The sequence below is a fragment of the Felis catus genome, chromosome F1 (assembly GCF_018350175.1).
Source record: "Felis catus isolate Fca126 chromosome F1, F.catus_Fca126_mat1.0, whole genome shotgun sequence".
NCBI lineage: Eukaryota > Metazoa > Chordata > Mammalia > Carnivora > Felidae > Felis > Felis catus.
This window is the reverse complement of record NC_058384.1, coordinates 4,495,078-4,521,841: the sequence shown is the minus strand read 5'-3', so window position 1 is coordinate 4,521,841 and position 26,764 is coordinate 4,495,078. Positions and strand designations below refer to the sequence as shown.

Below are 26,764 nucleotides of genomic sequence, written 5' to 3'. Positions count from 1 at the left end.
AATTTTTCAAAAAAAAAAACTACAAGAATTGACTGATATAATATTATCCTACAGTATGACATAGGATGTGAGCTTCTCTTAGCAACCTTGATGAAAATAGGAAGCAAAAAATTCACCTAGAAGATCAGTAAATAGCAGAGTAGTTCCAGATAACATTTGTTTAAGTTTCCCCAGAAAGGTTTTAAGTGGCCTGTAAAGGAAATTAGATCTCAGAAACATATATAGGAAACCAGGTAAGAAGGAGGGAGTAAGAGAAGCCAGTTCCTGAACCAAGTTAGTTATTGCAATTGGACATTAATTAGGCTCTGAGATTCATGGAAACAAAAGCTAATGGCTCAGAAAGGAAGGGACCAAGACATCGGTTGAGCTCTTACTGCGTGCCTGTCATTCTGATGGCGGCCACTTTCCATATGTAATGTCCTTTATCTTCACAACGGACCCTTGCACCGGGTGTCCTTAGTTTCATACGTGTCCAGGGAGATAGCAAAGCCAGGATTGGAACCGTGCGTCTATGATTCCAAAGCCTGTGCCTTTTTTATTGGCTTATATTCCTCTCACCCAGTAAAGTGACACATAAGATTTGTGTGCAGACCTCTAGTCTTTCTCAGAGAATTTGTCTCAATGGATCCAGGGAACTTATAGATAGATGGTAGGTGCTTAGTCAATATCTGTAGAAGAACAGGAATAAATAAAGGCATGGATAATAAGAGGAAAGATATTTTCTTTAATTTTCATAAGCTGTAGAAATGGTTTCTATGGACGCTTTTATATCGGCCCCTGCTAAAAACAAAGTCACACCGGAGCCTCATAATTCAGTACAAGGCACATAAGCTAAGGTCTCAAAATGCAATGCTTTACATTTTTTTTTTTTCTTGTTTAATTTTTTGAAATAGTAGCGTAGGCCTCCTTCCCTATGCCTCTTCAGGCCCCCCTTTATTTCGCAACGCTCCGAAACGTCCTCGGCCTCTCCTCCGACTCTGTTCAAGGTCAGTGATGAACTTATTAGTTCTGGTCCAGTGGACACTTTCCATTTGCTGTCTTTGTTGGTCTCTTAGTGGCATTTAACATCGGTGACCACTCGGTCTGTCTCCCCACCCCCCACCCCCCCGTCTGGTGCTCCTTTATGGGCCCCTCCGCCCTCCCCTCCCCTCTCTCTGAATCGCTCATTAGATGTCGAAGCTCCTCACGGTTCGGTCGTGGGCCACTCGTTGTCATGTTGCTCCGCCCCTCCCTGGCCATCTCGTCCATTCTTGTGACTTCACTTGCCATCTTCATGCTGAAGACTCTGCAGTCTGAAAACCTCAACCAAATATTTTTTTTATTTCCAAATACTGAGAAAGATCTAAACTGTAATTGTGTGTCTTGAAAGTAAGCGGTTTCTCTTGACGAAGTCAAAGGCTCGGGAAACAAGTGAAAAACCTGATGTATTTCTTAACCTTTTCTTGGTAGTTAGTCATACATTAGGAGTCACTTCTTTTTTAAATTTTTTTTTTCAACGTTTATTTATTTTTGGGACAGAGAGAGACAGAGCACGAACGGGGGAGGGGCAGAGAGAGAGGGAGACACAGAATCGGAAACAGGCTCCAGGCTCCGAGCCATCAGCCCAGACAGAGCCTGACGCGGGGCTCGAACTCACGCACCGCGAGATCGTGACCTGGCTGAAGTCGGACGCTTAACCGACTGCGCCACGCAGGCGCCCCCATTAGGAGTCCCTTCTGTGCATCTTTGAACAACTCTTTGCGTTGGTGGCGACTACGTATTTGACAGGGTGGAAGGGAAACACAGACGTTGAAAGATAAATTGTGTATAGCTACCCTCAATTGAATAGGATTCATAAAGATAAAATGCCTTCTGAAATTTTAATAGAAATCAATGTGAAATTAGATTCAATTTATAATAACTCAAATTACAAGCAATTTATAGAGTGTATCTGTTGTGTAAACGTGGGAATCCAGACGAGAAGATGATTGATCATTTGATTGATTATGTAACATGAATTACATTCTGTCCAGCTGCACCTGAGTATATTCACAGACACAGCTGGATGGCGTCCTGGTCTAGAGAACAGATATTTTCTTCTTTTCACACAATCTGTTCCTAGAAGCTGTATCAGGACATAAATGTTATTTTCCTGATAAGAAACTCAGACCTGGAGATTTTATTCTCAGCCAGGGATCCAGTGTCAGAAAGCTGTGGTTCTAATTAACAATGAGTTAGTAAAGTTGAGACAGTACTTTAAACCTGTGTGGCTACTTAAAATAATACAACCATGGGGTGCCTGGGTGGCTTCGTCAGTTAAGCGTCCAACTTCGGCTCAGGTCATGATCTCACAGTTGGTGAGTTCAAGCCCTGCATTGGGCTCTGTGCTGACAGCTCAGAGCCTGGAGCCTGCTTCAGATTCTGTGTCTCCCAGTCTGTCTCTCTCTCTCTCTCTCTCTCTCTGCCTCTCCCCTGCTTGCGGTCTGTCCCTCACAAATAAATAAACATTTAAAAACAAATTTTTTTAATTAAAAGTAAAAAATAAATAATATAATCATGCTCCAAATTCTGCAAAAATGGGACTCATTTAACTTCGGATTCCAGTAACTGAGACTAGACACAGCATGAAAAATCTATTATTACCTATCGTAGATTTCACCTCCCTAAAAATAATATGCCTTCCAAAGTAAACATTAGTTCATTGTGCAGCTTAACTTAGGTTTCTTTACAGACTTCGCCAGGCAATTCAAACTAAAATCTTCATTTATTTTGATAAATTTCTCTCTTGCCTGCAATTTGTTTCAAAAGAATTCCTTTGGTTGTAGCAGTGTTCAATCTTTTGGTAATTTTTTTTCAAAAACACCTGCTAACTGCAAGACAAAAAAAGTAACTGAAGAATGTAGCAGAAACTTTCATTGACAGGAATCCACTGAGTTATCTTCCCATTTTTAATTTCTTATTCTCCCTGCCTTCTCCTCTCCGTCCCCATACTACACAGATGCACTTGTGCACACGCGCGCGCGCGCGCACACACACACACACACACACACACACTCCTGCACGTGCATAGCCCCCAACAACTTCAGGGGTGCTGACTAGGGACAGTACGTGCGATAGCAGAATGAGAGGGATTGAGGGGAGGTCCCTACTTGGTGCTCAAGACATGTTCTATCAATGAAGATGTGCACCCCAGATCTGCCTCCTTTCCCTTCCCCTGTTATTTTGTAGCATAACCACCCTGCACCTGCAGAAATAACCAAATAAGTGGGAAGGTGTAAGAAAAGGTAAATGATAGGTCACTGTTAGCAGCTTTGATTAAAAGTCACAAAAGGAATCACCCCTCCAGTCACATAGGCTGTGATTACCTTAGAGTCTTTCTCCTTTCACAAATTATTTTGCTTTGGGGTGATCTCTCATCTATGCGGTCGGTCCCGTTGGGGATCACTTCTCTACTGAAAACAACAGTTGCCTCCCTCCTCTGCATCGGGGCTTTTGGACACGCTTGTGGTGAGTGTACTTTATCGCCGTGTGCGTTTATCACGGTTTTCACCAACCTGCACAGACCCCAGCCCACGCAGCCGGGCAGCAGAATTGATAGGAAAGGGGGTGGGGCATGTAAGTTTCTGCCTCTCTCCCTCTAACAGGGCTGCGGAGGTGCAGGCAGTCTAAACCACTGCCCCAGGGTCTGGGGCAGTCCAGCCTTGCAGCAGAGTCAGGGACAGGCAGTCTGTCCCTCTGCTGTATCCAGAGACCCCATGCAGATTGTGGTTCTTTGGAATAACTTACTTAATGATTCCTTCCAATTTCAACTATAGTAAATAATTTGCTGAACAAAAAGAAATATTGATATTAAAGGAGGAAAAACAACCGCTTCCTTTAACAAACAAAACCGTTATATTCAAATTTAATTAACCAAGAAGCCCCCAAACCACAGAGCATGTCAGCCAGCATTGACAATTAATTAGCTTTGCTCTGAAAGAGGCACAGGTATTGAGCAAAGAGTTATGGATTAAAGGCTTTATTTTCTCTGCAGACGCTGCCCATTTCTAGCTCTCCCACCCTGATAGCACTTTGCTGCTTCCGGCATCAAATTATTTCTGGAGTGAGTAATCTCATGTCAGTTTGTGATTTCACATGATCAAAATACGGGAAAAGTGAGAATAAAGCACTGTTTCTTTTAAAATGAAGACCTAAAGGGGCGCCTGGGTGGCTCAGTTGGTTAAGCCTCCGACTTCGGCTCAGGTTGTGAGCCCACACACGGCTTGTGGGTTCGAGCCCCACATCAGGCTCTGTGCTCACGGCTCGGAGCCTGGAGCCTGCTTCTGATTCCGTGTCTCCCTCTCTCTCTGCCCCTCCCCTGCTCATGCTCTGTCTCTCTCTCCCTCCCTTAAAAATAAACATAAAAAAAATAATAATAAAGACCTAAAAAGTGAGCAACACAACTGCCCTTCCGTTTCTTCTGCTTTTCAAAATAATTCTCTACCAAACAGCCAAGGAAGATAAATATCAAGGAAAACTTAAGGCATTAGTGGTCACCCCTGGCTTTTAAATGGACTGTCTTGTTTATGGTAAATCATGTGATTTCTTCTTTTCCACATTACATTAGCATATGTATAAATGACTTAACTAGAAACTACTGGAGTTAGCATTTAAAAGGCAGCATGATGTAATGAAAAGAACATTAGATTCATTAGATTCTTGGAATCAAATTATCTGGAATATGCTTATTCCTTGAAGGAATCTTAATTTTAGTTGGATAGTCCTTTTACTGTAGAAGATCTATGTACACACACACACACACACACACACACACACACATTATGGACAACTGTTTCTCCCCAGAAAAATCGGCACTGGCATTCCACACGGAATGGGCCTGAATTAGCCTGTGGTTGTCTTTTCCTGTCTATAGGCAGCTGAAGTGCTGCATTGTCGTTACCTGGTTTCATCCACCGCATTCAGTAAGACTAGCTGGCTCTCCATTACTCGTGTTTGTGATAGGTCCCAGTAATGGCGGCTAAAGGAAATCATACATATCTAGTTGGGGATGGATTTTTAAACTTACATTTGCATTTATGTGGGTCATGTGTCTTAGGTGCTCACAGTTCTTTTAATTTAGGTATTATTGGGCCCAGTTTGCAAAGGTATAGCTCCGGAGGAGGTTCAAGCTATGCAGTTTCTCTGGTACTAAGTAGGCTTGGGCTGGGCAGATCAGGCCAGAGGAAATGATCTGTAGATGGGAGGCATCATCTGTCCAGAAGAGATTAATGGCCAGAAGGTCAGTTGGCACAAGGCAAAATGTATAAGGACCTGAGTGCAAATTAGGAAGAAAGCCAGGGAGATCAACCCAGGCTGGAACGGAGGGCTTGTAAGCAGAAGTCAAGCTGGCAAGCCAACGCAGAGAGGCAGGAGACCAGGAGGCCAGGGTTGGAGCCTGGGAAGACCAAGCTCCAGGGCTTGGAAGCAACCGCACGATAGGAACAAATGCTGGGTCGTCAAACCCGGGTGCAAGGTCATTGTCACCAGCTCAGACAGAAGGCAAGGCTGTGTCCGAGGGAAATGGGGCAGTGTGCCCCCCCTGCGGGTGCTCTTCACCTGGCATCATCCAGGGCACCTATAGTCAACACACTGCAAAGAGAACGCCCTGAAGGCGTACCTCCAGACTGCCGTGTTCGTGATGGTTTTCTCCTCCCTGCCGAAGTTCTTACGGGTGTGTATTGGCAGGTGGGAGCCCAGGAGAGCAGGGAGCAGGAGTGTAACTTTGTAGGTGTGCGTGGAGAGGAATAACGACGTGCAGGTCGCGAAGAAGCCACCAGCTCTGGAGTCGTAAGCTCAAGGGTATGTCACACGGCATCGAAGGCAATTGACAAATCGGTAGTGCGTTCCTTTAGACCTTTCTGTTACACGCGAACTGAGGATGGTTTCGGTTTATTCCATCTTCCAATGTTCCTGACAGAACGAGGGTCTTCTCTCTTAAGATACGACAGATCGCAGAAGCTCGAAGCAAGAGGCCTCTTGCTGCTGTCATTCAGTCTCAGAACCAGAACTTTCCGGTCTCTAGGAAGGGTTTTCTTCCAAGTCCTGCCCTGGAGTTTGCCATCGGGGCAGTACCCAGGTCTGACGTAGGAGGTCTGCTGGACATGCGGGTACTGAGAAGTCCACCTGTTCCCAGGCTGCCGATAGAGGGTGGCACCAGGTCGCCATCAGGCTCTGGGCAGGTTCATTGGAGCAGAGGTCCCCAACCTTCTCTTGGGCCCCGGGGCCCTGCCTCCTACAGATGGCACTGTGCTCACTGGTGAAGGCGCTCCACGAGAGTTCAGCTTGCGCAGAATACCGAGGGAAGCCAAGAAGTTCAGCCGCAGTGTCCAGTGCCCTGCTTCCCGGCCGCCAGAGTGAGCACAGCTTGGAGGACGGCGAGTTCTGAGCAACAGGCAACCTAATGAGGGGAGAGGGCTTAGCCTGTGGTGAAGACAGGTGGAAGGTCTTTCTTAAAGTGTTCCAAATCCCAGTAGACATCGGAGCCACTTAGCTGAGCCCTGAGAAACCACAGCATCAGGGAGACCATGGCCTATGCACCTTCCAGAAACGGAGGCGGAGGACGCTTCCCTTTGAACTTCCCAAGCCATGGACGGAGTGTTTATTTGGTGTTTCTAAAATCCAACAGCCAGGAAATTACAAATCCATGATCTGTACTTCTGTTTAGCTTTCTATACCAACGGCCAATTTTTTTTTTTTTTTAATCAGACATCTTCTGCTTTCTTTGGACATAGGAAAGCATTTCTCTTTTCACACAAGGACCTTGGCTCAGCTAACACTTTCACAGGGACCTGGCTTTCCACAAAGGAGAAGCTTTTACTTTGAGTAGCTTTGGTAAAAACCATGGTTTATGAATGGGGTCTTGTCACGGCCATTATTTTTGCCTTGAGCCACATTGTCATTTGTTCGTAACGTTCTTACTCTGACCATGAAAAACTTCCAGACACACATGGATGGTAACATCTACCAACGGCGTGGGTTTTCAAACATTGCTTTTTACCCTTTGTTGTGCCCCCAGGTATGGGCGAATGGTGTGCGGTTCGGATAACAGTTCAGGAGGAACTTCCAGCTTGACTTTGGTGGGGAAGCCCTTGAACCGGGTAGCTGGTTTACCTGCCGTGTGTCCCCAGTCTCCTTCACACTTCTCTTTATCTCTGGAGCCGATATCAAGTTATCAGTCGTGTGGGTGGGGTGGATTCTTCTCATCTGTGCGATTTAGGAGTGGACTCTGGGACACAAAGCGGCTTCTGGGTGACTCAGAGATGACTTCTGTGATATCGGTAGCCCATTGATTGCACACTTGTGTTGTGCATGGCTGTCACTCGGTAAATCCTGATGGACCGATTGGGTTCCCAGAGCGCTCGGATGCATTCTAAGCAGCTTCCGGCATCCTGTTTGTGTCTACAGAGGGGGAGGCAGGAGGTAATGGGGGGTGGTACATAATGATGTCCGTGGTGGCAGTAGGTGTTGTGTTGCTGTTATTGTCAGGCAAGGACTCACCCTGGGTTGGAATTTTAGGGACAGAGAAGCCATTTTCATATAATTTGCCATTCACGTCCTAATTCTGGGCATGACCCGACTCACTCAGCAGAGACATTTTCCCCCTGTGATAGGAAGGTACGTTGCTAGGCAACTAGATCAGTAATTGGTAAATGCTCATATATGATTTGATTTGAGTTACATACAAAAATATGTAACTGGCTTTTTTTTTTTTTTGGTCTTCATTATTAATCAAATGATTATCATTTGGTTTTATTTTGCCCAAATAAAATAAAATAACTGCTTTTATTTATCAAGTTGCATCATAGCACGAGGCAGTGGAAAATCCCCAGTCCTAGAAGACAGAAAGCTTGAATGCTAATCTCAAAGATGAGAATCGCTAGTCCTGTGACCGTGGATAAGATCCGGTAACTTCGGAGCCTTCCTCTTTTCTAACCTGTCATTTGTGGTAACAGATAACTTCTAAGCAGCGAGGATGTCTGTGACCAGGGATGGAACATACTTTGGAAAGAATAAGACATTCTGTTGCAAGGTCTAAGCATTACCTAGAACCCTAGGCTACGTAAGCTTGGACTTTCCATGTGTCGTAACCCCAAGGGCTGGATGGATCTCCCAGCGCTTGAGTGGTATACACTGTCACCTCAACAAGGCACAGAGTTCTGGGGTCGGTGTGGCAGGTCCAGAAGAAAGGACACGTGACATTGATGTTCAGCAAGTTAATACTGCAGTGCTGGAGACAGAGAGAGAGAGAGAGAGAGAGAGGGGCAAGAGCCCTCACCTCAAAGCAGCGTCTCCTCAAACGTCGGAACACAAGATAGATACTCTCAAGACCAGTCGCTGTAAGACTTCAAGGCAACAGATGAGGCCCCCTGAAGGCTAAAGTAGTTGATGACGGCAGCTTAGACAAGCCGTTGAAGAGTGGGTAAATTTTTTAAGCATAAGGTAAATTCATAGAAATTATCACCGTGGGTGAGTATCGTGCATTAAACTGTAGAAGTCAATTCATGTTCAAACTGTAATCGCGTCCTGCCGTAGTGTGTTACACGCCGTGGTATGACGTTAATGGCCAGCCATGGTTTGCTCCTAAAACCATGGAATGGCTTCCATGGTTTGGAAGTCATGTCATGAATTCTCTTCTAGCGCTGATGAAATGGATCATTTACATAAAAACGGGGAAAACCCCAAGACCCGTGTGATTTTCAGTCTCTGGAGACATGGAAATGACCTCAGGGACAGCCAGTTATGAAATGGAAAGGTGAAGGAGGATGTTCTCACTCCCTGCTGGAGAGTTTCCAGAAAGACCAGCATGCTTCACGGCAGTGCCATAGCGCTTTCAAATAGGTCTTCTCTCACGGTGACGCCTAACTGGCACTCTGTTGCCCTTGTTTTATTTCTTTGCTTGCACGTGGATATCCTAACTGTTTCCAGAAGGTTCGCCTTAGACCACAGGTTCTTGTCACATCCTCTGTATTTACAGTCGGCTCTATTTTCTTCTCCGTCTTGTGTCATTGACCGCACAGATTTCTTAGGAGCTGCTGTGATCTGTTATGTCATTGCTCATTATCAGGCAGTCTCCATCCTCGGAGTTCTGACATATTTGAGGATGGCAGATAAGCCATCGTAGCCCATGGCAGCCCCAGCCATTGTCACGTTCAGTTGAAGTTTGGATCGTCTTTCATGTGCTGACGGTGGACATCCTACCACTGCCGTCCCCTCCTGGGTCAGGACCCTTTCCCTTTGGCAGATGGAGCAGTTTTGAGGACCTCAGCCTGTCCTTCTCTGGAGCGGTTGGTTCTTCAGCTGATGTCTCACCAGTCAATTTCCTGGGTCCAGGACCGCCTGGGTGGCTCAGTCGGTTAAGCATCTGACTCTTGACTTTAGCTCAGATCATGATCTCGTGGTTCACAACTCAAACTCTGCATCGGGCTCTGCGCTGACAGCACGGATCTTGGTTGGGATTCTCTCTCTCTCTCTCTCTCTCTCTCTCTCTCTCTCTCTCTGCCTCTCCCCCGTTTGCACACACACTCTTTATCTCTCTCAAAAATAAATAAACATTAAAAATTTTTTTTAATTACCTGGATCAAATTTGGTAGAGCTTGAATGACCTCTTAATTTTTATAAGCCCATCTACCCGAGCATCTCACACTTGAACACCCGCCTCAGATCAAAGGAAGTGCTCTCAGAATGTGGTTAGCAACACACAGTATGTAGGATTTTAAACAGGACGGCGAATCGTTAAAAAATGACAATACTGCCTGATATTCCTTCCTCTTCCTTAAGGTAAGTTCTACTTCGTGAAGCTAATAATTCTTAAAAGATTTTTAGGTCAATATTTTAGTAATCTCTAGACACTAAGGGTGGTAGACCCCAACTTAATTCTCATGAGGTACACTTAAAATGATGGGTTTTCCGCTTAAGCACCCCACAATTCTGAAAATTGAAGGTCAAATAGTCTATCACACAAGCACCAAGAAAAAAAAAAAAAAGAAGAATCCTCATAAATTCCCCCTCTGATCTATATAACTGAGATCTAAGGTTTTTCCCCCCAACTAAGCCAATAAAATTTCCCAGGTAATTATTTCTCTCATTTTTTTTTTTTTTTTTTTTTTTTTTTTTAGATTTGGGTAGATCTGGCCAATCAGAGTAAGGAACCATCCCATGTGAAGGTCATGTCAGTTCTAAACTGATTCCTGAATTCAGATACCATCATATAATATGTTAGGATGGTTGTCTCCTGGGTGAGATGATAAGGCAAGGGAGAGAAAGGGGTAGAACCCAGAGGGAAGAACTGAGCTCCCCAGTTTAAATGCTCGCCAAGTTCACACTAGCCTGATGTGCTTAGCGTGGCACCATTTTCTTTTTCCTTTTTTTATTTTTTTTAATGTTTTTCATTTTTGAGAAGCAGAGCACGAGTTGGGGAGGGGCAGAGAGAGAGGGAGACACAGTCCGAAGCAGGTTCCACGCTCTGAGCTGTCAGCACAGGGCCCTACGCAGCGCTCAAACCCACGGACCAGAAGATCATGACCTGAGCCGAAGTTGGACGCTTAACAGACTGAGTCACCCAGGCGCCTCAGCACCACTTTCTTGACGGGTATTCAGTAAATATTAATTTCATCCTGTTAGGGAGGCTCTCTTTTTTTCTTGAAATAAGGCACAGAGCGGTGCCTGGGTGGCTCAGTTGGTTGAGCATCCGACTTCGGCTCAGGTCATGATCTCGTGGTTCCTGGGTTCAAGCCCTGCATCGGGCTCTGTGCTGACAGCTCGGGGCCTGGAGCCTGCTTCGGCTTCTGTGTCTCCCTCTGTCTCTGCCCCTCCCCCGCTCATGCTCTGTCTCTCTCTCTCTCTCTCTGTGTCAAAAATAAATAAACATTAAAATGTTGTTAATAAATAAAAAAAGAAATAAAAGAAATAAGGCACAGAGAAGTAAATGAAGATCATCAATATTTAAAGATGCGTACCGGGATGAATAGCTTGAGGTAGTATATGATATTATCCATGGTAAGAACGAGACAAGTAAATATTGCTTATAATTGTGTTTTAAGGAGGGCTTTTTTTGTTGTTGTTTGAAATCTTGTAAGACAACCTACTCATTTGTTTTTCTCCGTCGGAAGAAAGAACTTGTAAGGCATTAATTACACAAAATACACGTCTAGCCAAAATGTCTTCACTCTTTCTGTTCTCTCATGACTGCCTCTCCTTTATGTCACTGATAATACAATTATCCATGAATGATTTCTGTACCTTAACCTTCTCCTCTCTGCCTGTCATTGGAGTGCTACACAGTAGGAGTGGGAGCTACTGACTTGCAAGAAATTGGAACACGTAAGACAGATCAAACAGCTGGTTATAACGATGTCAAAATTAAAATAAAATGTTCTTCTAGAATATAAGGCTGTAAAATATGGTTTTTGTTCATCTTTCAAATTCTGGCGTTCTCTAAGGGTGTTTATCTCAAATGCGTGTTTCAAACAGAAAGGAATTTTTCAATGTGTTCGCAAAAGGATTCCCCCCCATTTCTGTTTTTCTGCATGGAAGCCAACCACGGCTTCCCTAAAAGGACTAGAGTTTCCAGGAATTGCTTCAGAATCTTGGAAGAGATTTTGGAAATCATCTGATTTTCCCAATGCACACATTCTTTCCCCTGGTGCCCCCTGGAAGTGCCTTTCTAGCTACTATCTGGATGCTTCCAGTGGCAAAGAGCTCACTATTTCGCGAAGCAGAGCCATTACTAATGGGTTACTCTAATTTCTGGAAAGATATCGCTTACACTTATAAACCCAATTATGCCTTTCTGTTTTACCTGCCTGGTAAGAGATGGTGTGGTGCAACATGGGGCGGGGAGACCTAGATTCGGTCTTAGCCTCACTGCCTATAATCCTTCAAAGTACCGTCTATTAAGCCTCCTGGGGGGCCTGGGGGGCTCAGTCACTTCAGCATCCAACTCTTGATTTCAGCTCAGGTCATGATCTCAGGATCGTGGGATCAAGCCCTGCACTGGGCTCTGTGTTGGCAGCATGGAGCCTGCTTGGGATTCTCTCTCCCTCTGTCTCTGCCCCTCCCCCCCCCCACTCAAAACAAATATATAAACTTAAAAAAAAAAGACAAAAAAAGAACTTCCTGTTACTGAACACTGCACGTGCAATCTTAATTTTCATAAGAAGCCTATAACGGTAGGCACTATTTTTGCTGTGTCTTACTATGCAGAAATGATAACATTTATAATAGGGACGATGGTCGTATGATTGAATGCCAAGCACATGCCAGGTGCTCTGGAGACACTTTGTATACATTATAAACATCAGAATTGAAGTAACTTGCCCATTATCTCTACTCAGCATCTGAAGAAGCTGGGTGTTCAGATTCAGGTCAGGTACTAAAAAGACTCTGGGTTTGACTCTTTAAGTCTCATTTCTTTGTGAGATGGGAGTGCTATTATTTTCTTCGCCAGGTTTTCTGAGATTCAGAAAGATAGCCTGTGAAGTTATCTGGCATTCTCGTTTGAAGAATACCTCCTGCTACATAGCATGTATTCATTAAAAAAATTTTTTTTAATGTGCATTTATTTTTGAGAGAGAGAGCATGAACAGGGAACAGAGAGAGGGAGACACAGCATCTGAAACAGGCTCCAGGCTCTGAGCTGTCAGCACAGAGCCAAACGCGGGGCTTGAACCCACAGACGGTGAGATCATGACCTGGACTGAAGTCGTACGCTTAACCAACTGAGCCACCCAGGCGCCCCTATTAATTTTTTTAGACTTTTTTTTTTTAAATACTCTTCCCTCCCTTTTCTCCTGGTTTATATTCCCCAGGCTAAATATCCCCAATTCTTTGGGTCTTCATTCATTCATTCAGCATATACACATGCTTCTTTGGCCCTGCCAGGATCTACATTAGAGACAGGAAACAGACAATTAACAACCAACATGAATACTAAGTAAGTCACCTGCTGTATTAGAAGACATAAGTGCCATGCAGGGGGTGGGCGGCTAAGGCAGGCAGGATAATGGAAACGAGGAGATTGGGGGCAAGGTCATGGTTCATTTACTATAGCTGTGCAACCAGTTACCCCAAAAACTTAGTGGCTTAAAGCAACAGTGATCACTTCTTATCCCTCGTGGTCTCTGGAGTTCAGAAATTTGGGACAAGACGTAGTTGGGATGGGTCATCTCTGCCCACAATGCCTTGGGCCTCAGCTGGAAGACTTGAAGTATGGCCCCTGGAATCTTCTAAAGGCTCATTTATTCAGACGTCTGGTAGTTGACGCCGGCTGTTGACTGGAGCCCCCAGCTCTTCTCTGCGTGGCCGTTTCTGTGTGGCTTGTGCTTCCTCACAACATGGAGGCTGGGTTCCCAGGGCAAGAGAGCCGGTAGCAGCCATATTGTCTGTTACGACCCAAACTTGGATCATTCCCACCATATTCTGGGTTCAAGACAATGTCAAAGTTCCACTGAGGTTGAAAGAGAAGGAAAACAGACCATGCCTGTCAATGGAGATAGGTCAATGACGTGTCATAGGAAGAGTGTAAGAGATGAGATATATATCGGTGCAGCCATTTTGGAAAGTACAGTCCACCGTGGTGCGCAGGGTAGGTTCACTGATGAGGTAACATTTGAAGAAAGATTTAAAGGAGGTAAGGGAGGAAACCATGTGCCTAGCTCTACCTGGGGCAGGGCATTCCAGGCCAAGGCAGGAGCCTGTGCAAAGGCCCTGTGGCTGGAGTGTATCAGGAGTATCTGGAGGCTAGTATGGCTGGATCAGAGTAACTGAAGACGAGAATAGTAGGAAAGGTGGTCTGAGATATGAGGGAGGATATAGGTGAGGGCTTCTAGGCCCCTGTAATTACTTGGCTTTTACTATGAGATAAGAAGCAAAATGGAAGGTTTTGAGCAGTTATGTTTTAGCAGAACCACTCTGACAACTGTATGGAAAATAGACTGCACAGCAGGGGCTAGGGGTGGGGGGCAACAGAGGAAGAGAGACAAAGTAGGAGACTATTTTAGGAATCCAGGCAAGAGAGCTTAGTGGCTCAGAGGGAGACAGGAGCAGTAAAGGTGATGAGAGGTAGTACATCACGGACCTATTCTGAAGTTACAGCCAATAAGGTTTCCTGATAGATCGGCTGGCTGGTGTGAGAGAAAGAGGAGTCAGAGGTGTCGGGGCCATTGCACGGACGGAATCGCCATTTTCTGAAAGAGGGAAGGCTGAGGGCGTCCAGCTTTTCAGGAAAAGATCATGAATTTGGTCTTCAAGTACGAGACGTCTGTTAGATCTCCAGGTGGGGCACAGGGCGTCGGGGCTCCGCCCTCCTGTTCCTCACGTAACCCATTCCCCTGTATTTCACTCTCGTGAAGATTTTTGGGTTTACAGCTAAGAACATACAAACTTTGAAGTGATGATTCCTGGTGGCTGTGTTTGCACCGTGGCGACTTTGTAGCTCAAGAGATTTGCCAGACGGTGACAATTACCGACCCAAGATTAAAACTAACTATTCCCGATCAGTAAGATGGGGGACGGGAGGAGGTGCAGGCGATGATGATTCTGTCTCCTTGACCTGCGTCACTGGTGACCTGTCAGGCAGCTGACAGTGGATGGATTAGGAGGTTTTGGTCTGTCGAACAAGGTCATGGTAGTCTGGTTGTTTTAAACAGCAGCTCAAACGTTTAATACCATTGGATGAGGCAATTGGAATTCATCCAACACAAGTACAGTGTGAAAACACCAAGAATTAATCCAGAAGCGAATATGTTAGAGTCTCTGAAATGACTCTGCCTTGTGGCCACTCGCCTCGTTTTCACTGTAAGAGGAAGTGTTGCAGAGCATTTGAATGGTCGGAGACGTGACATGAACAGTAGATGTTATTAACGATGTTGGCAACCCCCCCATTTCCCCCCCCCCACCGTTCCCCATCTGCAGGCTCTGTGCCAAGTTTGCTGGCTCTGACCCTCACCCCCTGGTGTTTGCCCAGTGAATTGCATTTTGTATCGAAAGACCACCCCGCAGAAAGCCTGGTTTCCACCCAAGCAGCCCCTGCGCTCAGCAGCACCATCTACCCTGGCTGGACTTCATTCTGATTTGGTGTTCTGTTTCTGAAACCAGGTTGATTCATGTTTCCCCATCGCATTGGGCCGTTTTCTTCCACCACCAGGCACAGAGCATGCCTTCCTTGGTCACCTTGTAGATCGTCATCAGGCTGGCTTGGAATTGTTAGAATCTCTAAATAGCTCATAAGGTCTCTCACACTTGAGTTTGTGCCAGAGAAGCCATGGGACGATTAACCTAACGGGTGCTGTTTTATCCCCAGAGATGACCAGCTTTGTCCATGGTGAAGCTGAGTGTACATAACAAACTCCCCTTGGTAAATCGTGATTGCAAGAGCCGTGCACTTTTATGGCATTTTTCTTCTGTGTGAGCGATTGGGTAGCTCATGAGGGTCGTGGCAGCGTTGGGGCTACTGGCAAGCACCCAGAGGATGAACAGCGAACTGTCAAGATTCAGGAAGAACGAGGGGGCTCTTTAAGAGAAAGAAAACACGAGGCACGTGGGTGGCTCAGTCGGTTGAGCGTCCGACTCTGGATTTTAGCTCAAGTCATGATCCCAGGGTCGTTGGAACGAGCCCCGCATTGGGCTCCCCGCTGAGTGTGGAGCCTGCTCAAGATTCTCTGTCTCTCTCTCAAATAAAATTTAAAAAGAGAGAGAGAGAGAGAAAGGCTGTCTCTCAAATAAAATTTAAAAAGAGAGAGAGAGAGAGAGAGAGCAAGGACATAAAGTAACCCTAGCATATCTGATTGGACCATACTTTTCTCCTTACTGGCCCTTTTCTGCATTTTTCCTTCCAGGGCCGCCCAGAAGTTAAATCTGTCTTCCAAAAAGAAGAAACACCGGCCTTCCACGTCTTCTGTGGCCGAGCCCCCACTCTTTGCCACCAGCTTCAGTGGCATCCTGCAGACCTGCCCTCCCCCGGCCCCGCCCTGTCTGCTGCGGGCCGTCAACAAGGTGAAGGACACGCCAGGCCTGGGCAAGGTAGGTGCTGGGCGGTGGGGCGGGTTGCGCATCGAGGCGAAAGCAGAGGACGAGGAGCCCGGTTGGTTTGTTAACACAAGGGGGTGACCAGGGAGCACAGGGGTCAAAATGAGATTCACTTGGAAGTCCCGTCAGCTTTTCTTCAGTCCCGCGTATGACGTGGCTGGTGGAGACCACGAGAGTGTTCGAGGTCTGCTTGGGTTTGGGCAGGACACAGGCAGCTGGGCAGTGTCGACGGATCTGTAGCCGTTTGAAGTAAACAAAGACACAAAGGGCAGCAGGCGGAGGCTGCTTCGAAAACTTCGTTTTCAGACACCACCCCCAGACTCTCGGTGCCGACGTGGGTGCCTGGGTGAACCCCTCACACTCTCCTCTTCAGATGGAGAATAAGCCGAGACTCAGGAAAACGTTTAGCTGAGGAAAGGTGGCTGCTGTGTCTCTTTCGTCTTCGTCAGAAGTGGGACGGGGCACACAACCCCGCCAGTGCCTTGCGCGCTCAACGCGATCTGCCACCGCCTTCTTTCTGGAACGCTGCAGGTCTGGCTGAAGGCTTGGCTGCTGTACTGTGAGGACCGAGCTTGCGCGGTCGCTGATCCCCTTTTTCCCTGGACCCCCAGTCACGGCCGTTCCAGGTGCCTGGTCTTCCCGTAACTCACCGGCCTTCTGGAGCTCACCGTGGGGCCCTCTGTTCCTTCTTTCTTGGCCACGCCTTCCTCTCCTCACTGCTTCTCTGCCTCCTCCCCTCCTCCGTGCTCTCCCACCCCCCCCAACTTCACCACCCGCCTCGGGAAGGCATGAACTTGCTGTGTTCCTCTTCCCGACGGTGTATAAACTGGAAGATTGTTTTGAACGGAGCAAATGCTTACTCCAGCGGAATGTATGTGGTTCTGGAATTTTCCCGACGGTTCCCCCCAGGCCCAGAAGTAGAGTAGGGAACAAGGGCTGTAGGGCTGCCCTCGCCTCACCAGCCAGGAAGGAGACGGAGAAAACCCTGCGGGTTGGGATCTCTCTCTAGGGAAGGACGCGTAGAGGGGACAGCTGCTGAGGGGGGACAGTGACACCCTCACGGAGGTCATCACGGATGGTTGACGTGCTGCCTTCTGAGGAGGGAGGGTAATGCAGGGCTTTAAAATCGTGTCTTTTCTTTTTAATCGTGGTAAAGCTAACACGTCACATAAAATTGGCCACCTGACCCATTTTTTAAGCGTATGTGGGCTTCTGTTTTGCTAAGAGGAGTTTGGAACTTGAACGCTGGAGCCGAACTGCCCCTGGACGAAGTCGAGTTAGAAGTACAGCAGAATTGAAAATAGAATAAATAGTAAGTGTTGTATATAAATCAGTATGGGCGAAGTTGAGAAGCTTGATTGAATTGCCAGAAGCCACTTAATTATTTAAACCTGAGGTGGGGGTGGGGCGCAAGCCCCGCTCAACCCTGACCTCTCGTGCCTCAACCACACGAGGACTCCCTCAGGAGACCCGGGAGTGTTTCCCAGGCCTGTGGGTTTAGTGAACAAGATAACTGAGGCCCCCCCAAGGGGTAAGAGATTTTCGGGTTCCTCCTGACTCAAGCCCGGAAGTCAACATCTACAGCCATTTTGTTTTCTGAGGTCTCACTGGGCTGCCACTAGGTATGTATGATCTTTAACACTTTGGGGTGGGGACAAGAATGCGTTGGGGCCACGGGGGCAGCCAAATGACCGTGGGATCCAGTTGCCTTGATCCAGGGGAGAAGGACATGCTTCCCTTTGCGGAGTCACGGCTGGGAGAGGAAGGGTAGCAGGAGCGGCCAAGGGCAGACACACAGGGAGACCAGAGGCGCTCCGTGGCGGGGACCATGCCAGCAGCAACCCGGACCCTCCTCCCAGAGTCAGTGTGGCCGCTGGGCACCGCTTGAGGCCAAAAGCTCCTCTGGAGGCCGCGGGGGCGGCAGGGTTTGCAGTAAGGTCAGTGTGTCTGGAGCTGAAGTACAGCAGACACACAACACAGAAAACGTCTGGGCGTCGTCGGCCCCGGGGGTGCGCCTTGGCAAACTGCAGATGCTTGTTGAGCACCTATTACGTGTCGGGCACAGTGCTGGACACTAGCCTTGCAGTCAGGGACAGGCAAGGCAGAGGCCGCTACTTCCAGCACTTTCAACCTGGTGCATTTATTCCAGTCAGTCTTAGAAGTCTCACTAATTTCAGGCGCTTGGGTGGCTCGGTCGGTTAGGCGTCCGACTCTGGATCTCGGTTCTGGTCACGATCTCGCGGTTCCTGAGATCGAGCCCCACATCGAGCTCTGTGCTGACAGCGCAGAGCCTGCTTAGGATTCTCTCTCTCTCTCTCTCTCTCTCTCTCCCTCTCTCTCTCTCTCTCTCTCAAAATAAACTTAAAAAAAAAAAAAAAGGAAAAAAATCTCACCAATTTGGACCAAATCGAAGGACAATCTACTTTAAAGGAAAAGTTGGCATCGCAGCCTTAAAATAATTCTAACTTGCAAGTAATATCAACAAAACGATACTAAGCGGTCTTGTAGACACATCCTTAATGAACAGATAGAGGTGATTAGTGGAGGAGAGAAGCTTAGTGCCTGTTTATATTTCATTGATTTGGCTTATATGTAAATGATACCTCTAATCTCTTCGAAAATGGCTCCTTCCCCTAAGTCAGTGCGTGCTCCTCAGGAAATTTGTTTGCACAATTAATTAACGTCCATGTTTCAGGTTCATTCGTTTGTTGTCACAGCTTCATGCCAGAGCTCTGTCTTGGATTACAAGCTTCTAGAGCAAATTACGTTACCTGTTGAACTTACCGAGCGTGCGGCTTTGCAGCCATGCCTCCTGTGCGTATCGCTTAAAAAAAATTTTTTTTGATGTTTATTTCTGAGAGAGAGAGAGAGAGAGAGAGCACGAGTGGGAGAGGGGCAGAGAGAGAGGGAGACACAGAATCCGAAGCAGACTCCAGGCTCCGAGCTGTCCGCACAGAGCCCATCATGGGGCTTGAACTCACAGACCGCGAGATCACCACCTGAGCCGAAGTCAGACGCTCAACCGACTGAGCCCCCCAGGCACCCCCTGTGCGTAACACTCGAAGGCGAGAGCGGTAACGGTACTGGCAATGGTCTCGGTGGTGAGGCCAGCAATCCACCAGTATCTGGCTAATTCTCCTCTTCCCAGGAGAGCACCTGGAGGGAAATCCAGGAAGCATGAGGGGAAAGGACCCTCCTTTCCCCTTCAGGACCCCCAGGAGTGCCTCCAAAGTTGGAATGTTGAGCGCTCAGCCTGTGTTCCCCCATCGTGTTTTGGGGACGTAAGACCGCTTGTATAGGTGGGTGCTCGCAGCAAGAGAACCCACACTGCGAACGATGGAGTGATCGCCCAAAATTGGATGGAGAAACTTGGAGGGGAATCATGGCAAATGAAGCGGGAACAGGTGGGGAGGACGTGTCATAGTTGATTTACTCAGCGAGCGTCTATAGAGGTACCATGTCCCAAGTACCGCCGTGGGTGCCCCAGGAGGGCACACTACAGGGGAGCAGGGTGGCCATTCTGGGCGCCTCCCTGCAAAGGAAGTGGGGGGTGTCCTGATCTCCGGGAACTCGAGGCTCCCGTGAAGATGTTTGACTGGCAGCAGCCTCAGCCACTACTCCTGTGCCGTTTCCTGCCCCTGGGGATCCCTGCTAAGACTAGGCATCCTGGGGGGTGGCCCCCCGTCACCATCTGTCCGCAACCGTCTGTGCGTCTCTCGAGTGCTTCCTGAGATTTCTCTTCCTGGGGCAGTGTGGCCCAAAGGCAGGCGACTTGGCAGAGTCCTAGGAGTTGGGACTTAGAAATAGACTTGCTTGTCTGGCTGCATTATTTCTCTTCTGCTGTAAATGCTGGGCCATAACCCTTTGTTCTTCTCTGCCCTTGGTTTTAAGTTGTGTGTATTTCATTCAGCACTGTTTTGCAAACCCAGTAACAGCATATCTTGACCTCTGTTAAAAGGTATGTTCTGTAAATAATCTCTCTCTGTCTCTCTGTCTCCTGCTCGCTCACACACACACACACACACACACACACACACACACACACACACACAGACACGCTGCTTGGCCAGTGTCACCACCAGGTTCTATATTGTCTAGATTTAGCAGAATTCTCAACTGTCTCTTGTTTGATGTGTAAACTCCTAGCATAGAAAAAAATAAAAGAACCACGTGAGCTCTTTCGTGCAGGCAATTTTTCCTTTACAGATTTATAAACCTTCCCACGGTAGAAGTCATTTGGTTGCAGGCACACCTCAGACATACTGCGGGTTTGGTTCCAGCCCATTGCAGTAAAGCGGAGATCACAATCAAGTTGGCCAAATGTATGTTTTGGGTTTCCCAGTACATATGAAAGTTACGTTTACATGATACCGTAGTCTATTAGGTGTGCAGTAACATTGGGTCTAAATCAACAATGTACATACACACATACCTTAATTAAAAAATACTTATTGCTAAAAACTGCTAACCATCTGAGTTTCCAGTGAGTCGTGATTTGCCTGCTGCTGGAGGGTCCTGCCTCCCTGTTGGTGGCTGCTGACTGGTCAGGGTGGTGGGGCTGAAGGTTGGGGTTGGGGCAGTTTCTGAAAATAAGACAAGTTGGCCTCATCGATCGACTCTTGCCTTCATGAGCGAATTCTCTGAAACACGCGACACAGCCTGATCGCATCTGACCCCTGGCAGAACTTCTTTCGGGACTGGAGTCCTGCCTCAGACCCTGCCGCTGCCTTATCGGCTCAGCTGATGTCCTGTTTCAAATCCTCCGTTGTCATTTCAACGGTCTTCCCAGCGTCTTCACCGGGAGGACCTTCCACCTCCAGAAACCATGTGCGCATCCGATCAGGTTTGACGAGGAGATGGCAGCCCTTCGGTCCCATCTGCAGCCCCCACTTCTGACCCCGGTTCCCTTGCTGTTTCCACCACAGCTGCAGGGACTCCCTCCCCTGACGTCTTGAAGGGGCATCTTGAGGGCTGGAACCAACTTCTTCCAAAGCCCTGTGAATGCTGATGCTTTGACTTCTTTCCACAAATCACAAGTATTCTTAATGGTGTCTAGGATGGTGAATCCTTCCCAGAAGGCTTTCAGTTTACTTTGCCCAGATCCAGCAGAGGAATCACTGTCGACGGCAGCTATGGTTCTACAAAATGCATGTTTTCAAGACCTGAAATTTGATCCATGGGCTTAGAAAGGATGTTGTGTCAACAGTCATGAATTCAACATGAATCTCGTCCGTGTCCATCAGAGCTCTTGGGTGACCTAGTGCATTGTCTGTCAATGAGCAGTCATGTTTTGTTTTTGTTTTTTTAATTTTTTTAATGTTTATTTATTTTTGAGACAGAGAGAGACAGAGCATGAACTGGGGAGGGTCAGAGAGAGAGGGAGACACAGAATCTGAAGCAGGCTACAGGCTCTGAGCACAGGCTCTGAGCCTCAGCACAGAGCCTGACGTGGGGCTCAAACTCACGGGCCATGAGATCATGACCTGAGCTGAAGTCGGACACTTAACCGACTGAGCCACCCAGGCGCCCCTGAGCAGTCATGTTTTAAAAGCATTCTTTTTTCTGAGCAGTAGGTCTCAACAGTGGGCTTGAAATATTCAGTAAACCATGCTGTAAACAGATGTGCTGTCATCCAGGCCTTGTTCCATTTCTAGAGCACAGGCAGAGTAGATGTAGCATAGTTCGTAAGGGCCCTGGGATTTTTGGAACGCCACACGGACATAGGGTTTGAGTTAAAGTCCTCACCAGCTGCATTAGCCCCTCACAAGAGAGTCAGCCTGTCCTTTGAGGCTTTGAAGCCAGGCACGGACTCCTCTCCAGCCATGAAAGTCCTAGATGGCGTCTTCCAGTGCGAGGCTGTTCTGTCTACACTGAGACCTGTTGTTGAGTGTAGCCCCCTCATTAATTCTCTCGGCTGGACCTTCTGGAGAACTTGCTGCAGCATCTCCATCGGACTTGCTTCCTCACCTTGTACTTTTATGGAGACGGCTTCTTCCCTTAAACCTCGTGACCCAGCCTCTGCCAGCTCAGACTTGTCTTCTGCGGCTTCCTCCCCTCTCTGAGCCTTCACAGACTTGAAGGGAGCCAGGCCCCTGCTCTGGGTCAGGCTGTGGCTTAAGGGAGTGTCGTGGCTGTTGGCTCTTCCGTCCGGACCACGGACGCTTCGTCCACGTCGGCGGTACGGCTGTTTCGCTGTCTTGCCATTCGTGTGTTCCCTGGAGTAGCAGTTGTAATTTCCTTCAAGAACTTTCCCTTTGCATCCACAGCTTGGCTTGCTGCTTGGTGCACGAGGCCTGGCTTTCTCTCTATCAGCTCTCAGCTTCACCATTTCTAGCTTTTGGTTTAAGGCGAGAGACGTGTGACCCTTCCCTTCCCTTGAACACACAGAGGCCACCGTAGGGTTATTAACTGGCTTACTTTCGATATTAATGTGTCTCGGGGAACAGGCCCGAGGAGAGCAGAGAGATGGGGAATAGCCAGTCGGTGGAGCTGTCAGAATACACCCGATATTTATTGACTAGTTCGCCGTCTTGTATGGGCACAGTTTGTGGTACCCCAGTTACAGTAGTAACAGAGATCGCTGATCGCAGGTCACCATAACCAGTATCGTAATGGAAAAGTTAGAGATATTGTGAGAAATACCAAAATGTGACACAGAGACGGGCAGTGAGCAGCTGCTGTTGGAAAAATGGCTCCAGTAGACTTGCTTGGCACGGGGTCTCCACGTTCCTTCAATTTGTATTAAGTGTCTGTGAGGTACAACAAAGTGAACCGCAATAAAATGAGGTGTGCCTGTACTAAACCCTGTGACACTCTCCTGACGAGGAAGTCCAGATTCCTTTCCAACGGACATTCTGAGTACAAGATGAAAACAACGAGATAGAAAAAATTGATTAAAATAAGATTTTTAAAAATTTGTTTTCAGTTTATTTATTTTGAGAGAGAGAGAGAGAGAGAGAGAGATCGAGCATGCGAGCAGGGGAGGGGCAGAGAGAGAGGGGGAGAGAGAATCCCAAGCAGGCTCCACGCTGTCAGCACGGAGCCCGAGGTGGGGCTCGAACTCACGAACCGAACCGTGAGATCGTGACCTGAGCAGAAGTCGATGCCGAACCGACTGAGCCATCCAGGCGCCCCTAAAATAAGATTTTTAAAAGGTACTAAGGTAGCTCTTATGTATTCAACAGGTAGAAATGGCTGGCGTATCCCTCCCTTGTTTAGGAAGTGATGCCAGGTTATGTGGAGGAGAATTTCACGCCTTCCAGCCCACCAGGGTCCGGGTTATTTAAACAGAGTGCAGATTGTCAAATTTCTCCTTCCTGCTTCTACCATTCCTCATCCCAAAGCTGTCGGAGAAAACAGGAAAGACTTGAGCCAGCCTTTGACATTCATTTTGAGAATGTATACAAAATAAAGAATTCAAATGTGATGGAAAATTCTGGATCCTATGACTCACTCACCAGTGACTGCTCTGTCCTTAAATGCTACACATGGGGAAAGTGACTTGTGAGTTCTCTACTTTGGAGAGCTGGGCGGGGGGGGGGGGGGAGTGGGGGGAAGGGATGCATAGATAATACTGCATAAATAATACAAAATAATTCATCACATGGCCAGCCTGATAGCTTCGTAAATTAAGTTGTCGGCTCTTCTGGGGAGTAAACTCGTGTGACCTTCCCCTCCCTAATTACAGTTCCTGTCTGTGCTCTGCTGGTTTTGGTGGAGTCTGCTAAGCTCTTGTAGTTGGAGTTTGGTTTTCTGTCCTTCCTTTCTTACTTATTCTGACCCGTCTTCCAGTCTGCATCTGAAGGAGAAAGGAGGCTTGGAGAAAACATTCAGACTCATGAATCTTGCCAGGTCCTGCCCCCCAGCACCCCATGCAGAGGTTTCCACGCGGTCCCAGCACCCTCCCAGCTCTGGGTCTGCCCCATCCCAGACACTCTTGGGGCCCCTCCAAGGGCCAAGCTGATTCTGGAGCAAACCCAAATGGCCTCAGTCATGGGGACTTTGGTCCACAGCCCCTGCCACGCCACTCTCCAATTAGCAGCTTTCATTGTTGCCAACGAAAGGGAAGTATTAGGAGACGTTCTCCGTTAAAGGCCACGGCAGAAAGGGTCATGGTCAAACATGTGTAAGGAAAGTGGGGCGCCATTTTGGTTTTTCATTACTAGTGTGACTGCCCCTAAGACCGCTGGTCACCTTGTATGGAGGTAATGCTCCTTTGTCTTCATTATCAGATGGAAAACGAGAAGGGTGAAGCAGGCACGTTTCAGCTTCGTTAGATCTGATTACGGATGGGCGGGCGTGTTACTTAATATAAAACACTCCATCTGGGCCTCTCTTTGCCTGGGATATCTACACAGAACAAACCGGATAAAAGGATTCGTGGGTGAGCAGGGACGAATAGTTGGGTCCTGCGGCTCAGAGTAATCTGTCTTCCATCTCGGCCCATTCTTGTAGCCTTCGGGGCACAGGAAGGGGAAGAGATTTGTATGTCCATTTTCTTCATAGAGCTTCTACATTTTCCAGTTCTCTGAACTCCTGTCTGCTTTAGCTGAAGAATAGGGGTCTTCTGAAGACCCGGTCAAAGCTCCAGGGACGTGAAGTTCTCCAGACACTGATGTTCTTGGCCGTCCTGCAGAAGGAACATCTCTGGGCGAGTTTCAACCGAGGAAGATGATCAGTCGTGAAGCCTTGAAGGCAGAATGAGAGATTTTTAATCTTATTCCCTATTTTGTATCTTCAGCCTCAATCCTACTGACTTTTTTCAGGGTTGTTTGTTTGTTTGTTTTTTACATCTTATTGAGATGGTAGGCATGTGCTAGCACGTGCGTGTGTGTGTGTGTGTGTGTGTGTGCACATGGGAGCATTGAGAAAGACGAAGGTGATTTTTCTGAGGAGACATTTTAAAGGCTAGAAACCAGTGCCGTAATTGGATAAGCTTGGGGCCTCCTGGAGTACCTGTAATCCTAATTAGCATCCTGACTTAGGGAATGAAAGCACAAGATAAAATGAGGGAATTCTCTCTGGAATAAATGCCACATTCTCAATTAACCAAAGGCCAATAAGATGGATTATGATGCCAGAAGAAGGCTTTTGATCATTCTTTGGCAAAAACCGCATTTTGGTCGGGCTCAGCACAATTAGACAATTACTGATATCAAGAGCCTGGGAACAGTAGGTCTGTTTTAAGCCAACACTCCTCGCATCGTATCTTTCTAGGTCTTTCTCTTGCTAATGGCCGAAAGGAAAGTTAATCATAATTATCCCATTAAAATGGGATGGATAGTAATGTTTTATAAAAAAAAAATGGTGAGTCCAAACTGCTGAGTTAATTAGAAAGTTTTCCTTCCTGCCTCCAAGTAGGAAATGTTCTTGCCTCCTGAGACTTGCATAACTAAACATGTGAATTCCTTTCTGATGCTTCCTTGAACTAAAATGTATCACTGTAGAAGGGGAGAATCATTTTGATACATTCTTTTTTTTTAATGTTTATTTTTGAGAGAGAGAGAGAGAGAGAGAGACTACCTGCGAGCGGGGGAGGGACAGAGAGAGAGGGAGACACAGAATCCCAAGTAGGCTCCAGGCTCTGAGCTGTCAGCACAGAGCCCGACGCGGGGCTTGAACCCACGAACCGCGAGATCATGACCTGAGTGAAGTCGGACGCTTCACCGACGGAGCCACCCAGGCGCCCCCATGTTGATACGTTCTTAAAAGCAAACCCGAATTTCCCTTAGATTGTTAAATGGTTCCTGAATCACAGTCCTCTGCCTACTCATCCCCCTCTTACTTTTCAAGTCCGTCTCAGCCCGTGCTCTGTGATACCATCTGAGCAAAACTACCATCGCCTGGGGGGCTGAAACACAAACTTATTTCTCACCATTCTGGAGACTGAGAAGCCCAAGGTCAGGCTGGCAGATCTGGCGCCTGGTGAGAGCGCTCTTCCTGGTGTGCACGCGGTCGGTCACCTTCTTGTGCCTCCCATGGGAGACAGGACAGAAACCTCTCTCGTCTCTTCTTACAGGGGGCTCATCCCATTCGAGAGGGCTCCACCCTCATGACCTAATTCCCCCCCAAAGACCATCCATCCTAAAACCGTCACCTTGGGACGGACGCGAACGTGCAGGCCACAACACTGACCTCTAAATTCCAGCACTGAGTTGGAGTATTTGACTTCCCACAGAAGCAACCAGAAGCGGAACCATTAGAATAGCCGTGCGTGCCGGGGACAAAATTCCTCGCACATTCTTTTCCCCTTCCCTGGGTCCGGTCTGTGCCCCGTGGCTACAGCCAACTACTCAGATAGAAATTTCTTCCCCTTGGAGCCGAGATCTCCTTACCACCAGCAGTGAATCGTCGGTGGAGTCTGGGCCGGCTGGGGCCAATCAGAGGCATTTTCTTGCTGAAACCTGTAATGGTAAAATCAGTCTGCTTCCCATGCTGGCTTCCTAGGTTTGCAAACTCAGCTCTCTTACCCAAAGTGTGAGCCTGCTGGTAAACCAAGGGAAGGAGCGCTCATGTCCGCTCGTCCCGATGCTCCCAGGCGACCCAGTCCCCCGACCCCCACCCCAGAGCAACGCATTTAAGACCCCACCCATACGTGACAGTGTGCAGGTGCAACCTTAGCAGACAGGCCAGTGTGGACAGAGGGGCAGGGGACTGACACCGCGCAGTGAGTTCAGTTCGCCGGCCTTGATGGGGGCGCGGCTGGGGGCCAGGCACCAGGAGA

General features: G+C 47.7%; 1 protein-coding gene across 4 annotated transcripts in view; it reads left to right on the top strand.

Annotated features, from left to right (window-relative positions):
* The window catches only part of KIF26B (kinesin family member 26B), a 477,608-nt gene that overhangs the window by 311,670 nt on the left and 139,174 nt on the right, over positions 1-26,764 (top strand). For all 4 annotated transcript variants that reach the window (XM_023247495.2, XM_045048974.1, XM_045048975.1 and 1 more), the window contains one exon: positions 15,852-16,035. In XM_023247495.2, the coding sequence (XP_023103263.2) occupies positions 15,852-16,035 (184 nt within the window). The remainder of the gene's footprint in view (positions 1-15,851; positions 16,036-26,764) is intronic.